Consider the following 6,196-nt stretch of genomic DNA (forward strand, 5'->3'; position numbering starts at 1 on the left):
ATCCAGCTTTCATCGACAATCTAAAGATACATACGATAAAGAATATAAAAACCTAATCGATGTTCGACATCACCTTATTAGTCAATATGCGGCAATTAAATGAAATAAATGGCTGTTACTCTAGGAATAGCAGAAGGGCTAATGAAAAGCAGAAAAATGTTATAAACATTGTCAATTGTATAATTTCGAAAATAACCCGCCGTCCGAGGATTAAAAATATTTGACTCTTAAGTGGCAGAATTTAAGTTAATTTGAATCCGGCACTTCGAAGATCGTTTTCTCGTGACGCGCTTTTCTACAAAACAATGCAAGAAACTTGCAAGAAACGTCGCCGGAATACCTTGATGAGATAAACGAAATGCGTAAATTGGCATTTTTCCGCGTCTCTTTATCAATTTGCTAGGTCGTTGTTCGCACGTCTTATCTCTCGATTGTTCTACCGCGTCGTTCTAAAAGCGTCCTTCTCGAATTCAATCCACGTCAATTGACGATTATCCGCAACAGTATCGTGGTCAAATTTGATTTGCTACTGGCGAGAATGAGTCGTAATCCTCCACTTCAAATCTGATTCATCTGATTCGCATCTCACAAGACTGCGTGATGCAATCGACCACCGGATCACTTGGCCGCAATATTTCGTTTCGAATGAAACTGCAACACGTCATGTATTTGGTCGTTAAAATCGCTTTGCGGGGTACATAATTTTTCAGACAGATAAAATTAATCAATCCAGATAAGCACCTGTTATCGACGCATTCTTGCCAAGGAACATTTGATAGACTTTAGCGCAAAGATGGAAATCATTACGATTCTGCAAATAACAGAAATCACGATGTTAAAACAACAAAAGTCTGATGATGATCATAGATATCTTCGTAAGAGTAGAGAGATGCTTTTGTTCTTGCAATAATTTTAATTAATTAAATTGATATTAAATGCAAAAGTCCTTGGATTTCAGCAGATGTTATTAAATAAGTCAATAAATATAAAAGAAGAATAAAAACACCTGTCTGCATTTTTATCATATTAGTTTCCATAAACATCTGCAATCTAGCTGTATCTCTGTACGCGAGTACCCATAAATAATGAACAAGGAGAACTTGTGAGTGACTTATCATGACTGAGCAACCATGGTAGGAAAATAATTAAAATTATGATGCTTACAAGAACTGTCTTTCAACTTGTGTTTATCGTACATATCAAGTTACGAACTTGCAAATAGAGAAGTAACGAAAACACGAATTGACGATACAGTAAGCGGAACTTTGATTGCATTTAACGTAACTTAGTTTTAGCATTATTTATATGCAAAAATAGATTTTATTTCATGATAAGTCTTATTACATTAAATATTATATTTCAAAGCGACTGGTTCCATTTATTTTAAAATAAAATGTAATTACTTATATTACAGTAACAACTTATATACGTACAATATGAACGTATAATTACTTATATCTTACATATGTATGAATAATTGTTATGTAACTATTTACTGTGCAATTTTTCGATACATATACTGAGCTGCTGGAGACGATGCAATAAATGACGCATGTTAGCACCAGAGTGTCGACTTCCCGCTGGTTCACCGCTGATGTCCTGTCTTTGGCCTAATTCGAAATGTAATTTAGCTAATCGTTCCTGCTGCTCTCGTATTTCTGTCATTTGTTCCATACTGCAGTCTTTTCCTAAATGAATATTTATTCAGAATAAAGACTCTGATTTTATCAATGTAATACATGTGAACTATTTCATCACATAATTATATACAGACCCAACGTACCAAATGCACGCAAATTACCGCTATGAAAATCTTCCAGAAGTTGCAACAATGCCTGCTCCATACGTCGCACATCAGGAACCTCTGATAAAAAGCAATGATGTTTGCACGGCGCCACACCTTTATTTTATAATGCCAAAAGAATAAAAAATCAACTAAAAACCAGATGAATGATAACATATAAACGCAATAAATACATATTTGTGAACTTAAAGTAACTTAAAGTATAAAAAACAATGTGATATATATTTTATAGTCTGTTTTTCAAAGGGTGAGACCAATTATACATCATAGAATATAATTAGGCCATTGTGGGCGGACATTTTTTCATTTGATTCCAGAACTAAAGATCTGAGAGTGAGTCTAACTATTATTTTATGTAATCTAGGTCTCCGTTTTTGATAAAAAGACTATGCTACAAATGTCCACGAAATAAAATAGTGGAAACTATTGTGCAGTATGTTCAAAGAATAAAGTGAAATGTTTTAAACGGTGACATAGGTGTTAAAATAAAATAAAAAATTTCCTAAAACATAATCATTGAACAGTATGACCCTAAAATACCTTGTTGATGAAAATTTTATATTTATTTATATTATTATTTCCAGACTATGAAGCCATCTAAAGTCATTAATTGTTCATAAGATATTTAACTTGGATCATATTTAGCTAAGCTGTGGATAAATCTCTATTTAACAAGTTTGATTTGTATTTCAATATTATTAAAGTTTAATCCTAAATGCATGTAGAGAATTATTAATATTAATTATATTTGATATCAAATAAAATTACCCTTATGTTGACGATTCAATTTTGATGATTCTGGTCTAGCTGACCTCTGCTTTTCCTTCTCATTCACATAGCTTAAACGAGACTGATTGCCATAATTTGAAAGATTTACAGCTCTACCAGAAACCATAGATCCTTGACTCGTTGCTTGGCCAGAACTTCCTTTACTAACAATAGGGGAAGTCTGTGTATTACTCTCCCATAATACTTGTTGCTAAAATAATGATGCTTGATGATAAAACATGGAAATTTACTAATTGACGTAAAACAGCAATGAAATAAAAAATCATACCGATACATGAGAACTATGTGTATCATTTTTATTTGGGTTCTTCGACCTGGCTGGTGTTGATGGTGGAGTTGCTTCACCGCCAGGACCTAACGGCTCTTCACATTCCTCTTCTTGGACTAATTGTTGCAATTCACCGCAGCCAGATTTTTCAGTCATTTCTTAATGTGCTTAGTGCAGTATATGACAAATGAATGTGTCCTTAATGCAATATAGATTCTGAAATATGCATCCATAATTGTGATAATAAGACATTGTGATTACTGTCAATAAATATATAATAATTTTATGTTTGTACTCACAACTTTATTTTCTTCTTCTAATTACATGTTTTGAAAGTGTTATTTAAAAAAGAAAATCAATGACAGTGCTGATTTTAGGTTGTACAATCAACCTGAGATAAGGCAGTATTTATTTACATTATGTACCACAACTGACAGATAGAGGACTCTGGTATTGTAGCTACATGGCGGTCGATTTAAACTGACGATTCAAGAAAAGGATGATACATTATAGATTACAGGTTTATAACCGGATTAACATACGAAGCACATACCTAACAGACCTAGCACTAACCGCTGCACTATTGAATACTTTTTAATTTATCTTTGGTAGACTGAAATTTGGTAAAAAAACTAATCATCCCTCTCGTGGTAATTATAGGAATCATCGTGACTACCTATATCTATACAAAAGCGAATCAGCTGTTTTCTGATGTTTATTGTTTACCTGCTTGTTATGTGAAATTACATGTAGTAATAACCAAAAATTATAAATTATTTATGTACTGTGATTTTTAGGGAAAATAGTATAACAAACAAAGTTTATCATCAATAAAAAAATTTGGAATATTTGGTTTTATTGATTTTAATAATTTAAATTAATATGGAAATATTTATGGCATTTACGTCATCATCAAAAAATTGTATAATAAATGTTGTAAGGTATAATATTTGAATTATAATAAAGATAAACTATATGCTATTGATAAACGATTATTTTATTACCTTTCAGTCCCGAAGGAAATGTTGCAAATGTTACTGTAAAACCAAGCTTTACTATTGAGAGAATTAAAACGCTAGCAATGAAGCAGTTGTATGGCAGTGACAAAACAAAAGTACCATCACAATTTCGTTTAATACATTCATCTAAGTTTCAAAAACTTGTAGATGGGAATAATGTCAATGATGAGCAAGTTAATGATAATGGTAAAATATCAGTGCAATAATATTCTGCTTTCATTTAGTACATCACAGAATGAGAGTGACTACTTTGTAAAAATAATAACGTAAAGCAATTCTGTGATATAGATACGTTGTTATTAACAAAAATACGACCAGCATGTCCGGTAGTACCTGTAACTGGCAGAGGTATGGAAGGACCAAATGAAGAAGCAATATTACAAGCAACCAATGACTTACCTGCACCCAATTTACCTCGTTACATTCAACCTATTAACTGTATTTTGAATGTAAGTGTGTGGGATGTTTGGCAACAGGTGGGAATTGCCCCCCTTTTATCGTTTCAGAATGAAATAAAGCAAATTATAGTGTCATTAGCACGGACATCTGCAAAAATGTTAATGTACAGTCCAGAAGCACAAAAAACTTACAACATTTTGAAGGAGAAATTAAAGGAAACCTGCAATCCACCCGTAGATAAACATATTTTGAAGTCTCTCATGGAAATTGGCTACTCCTATGAAACAAGCGTAAAGGTATTACGTTTATCAAGGTATGAACATCTCTTTGAAGTACATGATATTGTAAATTTTACCACTATTTATTACAAATATACTTTTTATAATTTATACCTTATACATTTGTTCTAGAGCAACTAGTGAAGTAGAGGCATTGACTTGGTTGGGTGACGTGGAACCAGAGTTTGATGGCGACGAGGATTATTTAGATCTGCAAAGAATAGGAAATTTAGAAGAGGATGGGAATATAATAAACATTGTTGAATTCCTGTTGAAGAGCTTTTACCTTTTTAAGAAGATCACTATTGAAGCTGATACAAAAGCATTAATAACCTTAATGGAAATGGGATTTGAAAGGAAGGATGCTACTAATGCTCTGAAGATGACTGGGAACAACGTGTACAATGCTGTAAGTAATAAAACAATAATGATTAATCAAGTGTATTTTTTATATTTCATTCTTCAGTGTGAATGGCTACTTGGGGATCATTCATTTAGTTTACGCGACTTGTATGAAGGCTGTAATCCTGATAGTCCAGTCTATGAGGAAATCATAAACAACCCACACATTCAGCTAAGTCTTAAAAATCCCAAAATGTTATTAGGTATGATTGATTATATTTGGTATGAGTAAATAATGCAATCTACTGAAGCTATATAATAGTCGTCATGATTTCAGCATTTTTATCTATAATAGAAACTACAACATCGATATGGATGTTAGATGTTGATGTATTACCAGTTTTAGAAAAAATATTTACAATATATAAGTATGTAAAGTATACCATACTTGTCAATAAATGTACAGGCGCATAATGTTGAATAATAATTAAAAAACAAATTACCTAATTATTATATTATATATTATTTATTGTACTCCATTGAGTACTATGCAATGTAAAAAGTATTAATAAAAGGACGTATATCTCATTAAAGTTGAGTTATTTATTTTAAAAAATTTTAAAGCCTAATACAATTCGTAAATAAGCAATTAACAATTTCGAGCAACTGTGCCACCAACTTGGTTTGCTACGGCTCCTAATCCATATAGCTCCTCTGAAAATCGTTAATAATTAACTAATTACGAAAAAATATACATAAAACTGTACTAGAATTATAGCTAAGACTTCAGTCTAAATTATTCGATCGCAAAAGTATATAAATTATATTTCAACAATTAAATATTAAATAATTACTCTGGCCCTATAAAGTTATTCGAGGTTATTCCATCAAACGGTTCTAAATAATTGTTAATTTCAACTTAATTTGACACAAAATCTAATTAAAAACTATATGTGAAAGTAGCTAAAGATCTGTTCTATGTTCCTCAATTGCTAAAATACATTAATTGTTAATGATAATTGAGCTATTAACAAATTCTCTGTTGAATTCATAAGTTTTAGGACGAGTTCTATGTGCGTCTCTTTCTCTCTGTGAAAAACGCATAAGTTTGTCCTTGTCGGATACCTCCATGCCCATCATGTTTCACTAATACATACCAAGGAATTCGAAGTGCCGCCAAAAAGTAGGTGGCACGACTCTGTCCTCGTCGCACACTAGCCCTGCCTTTGTCTTACCCATTATGGTTATAGAGAAATTAGTTCAAAAATCCGCCACCGTAGATGACGCCACATGCGCG

The 6,196-nt window shown here is 32.1% G+C and overlaps 2 protein-coding genes across 5 annotated transcripts; one reads left to right on the forward strand and one right to left on the reverse strand.

The window, feature by feature from the left end:
* Positions 1-1,304: 1,304 nt before the first annotated feature.
* On the reverse strand, positions 1,305-3,410 carry LOC144470541 (uncharacterized). Of its 2 annotated transcripts, none has more exons than XM_078181817.1 (5): positions 3,161-3,410; positions 2,862-3,077; positions 2,573-2,783; positions 1,784-1,864; positions 1,305-1,688 (listed from the first exon to the last, which is right to left on the reverse strand). In XM_078181817.1, the coding sequence occupies exons 2-5, from the start codon at positions 3,015-3,017 to the stop codon at positions 1,489-1,491; spliced, it is 648 nt and encodes a 215-aa protein (XP_078037943.1). In that variant the 5' UTR covers positions 3,018-3,077; positions 3,161-3,410; the 3' UTR covers positions 1,305-1,488. The 2 variants fall into 2 exon arrangements, with proteins under 2 accessions (XP_078037943.1, XP_078037942.1); XM_078181816.1 differs by having other exon boundaries at positions 1,318-1,688; positions 1,784-1,900.
* Positions 3,408-5,486, forward strand: Kpc2 (Kip1 ubiquitination-promoting complex subunit 2). 3 transcript variants are annotated; one of them, XM_078181813.1, is made up of 7 exons: positions 3,408-3,511; positions 3,659-3,802; positions 3,873-4,066; positions 4,169-4,592; positions 4,690-4,966; positions 5,024-5,162; positions 5,237-5,486. In XM_078181813.1, the coding sequence occupies exons 2-7, from the start codon at positions 3,744-3,746 to the stop codon at positions 5,371-5,373; spliced, it is 1,230 nt and encodes a 409-aa protein (XP_078037939.1). In that variant the 5' UTR covers positions 3,408-3,511; positions 3,659-3,743; the 3' UTR covers positions 5,374-5,486. The 3 variants fall into 3 exon arrangements, with proteins under 3 accessions (XP_078037939.1, XP_078037940.1, XP_078037938.1); XM_078181814.1 differs by having other exon boundaries at positions 3,447-3,802; positions 4,169-4,329; positions 4,387-4,592; XM_078181812.1 differs by having other exon boundaries at positions 3,447-3,802.
* Positions 5,487-6,196: the final 710 nt, after the last annotated feature.

This window comes from Augochlora pura, chromosome 5 (assembly GCF_028453695.1).
Source record: "Augochlora pura isolate Apur16 chromosome 5, APUR_v2.2.1, whole genome shotgun sequence".
In the NCBI taxonomy this organism is placed as follows: domain Eukaryota; kingdom Metazoa; phylum Arthropoda; class Insecta; order Hymenoptera; family Halictidae; genus Augochlora; species Augochlora pura.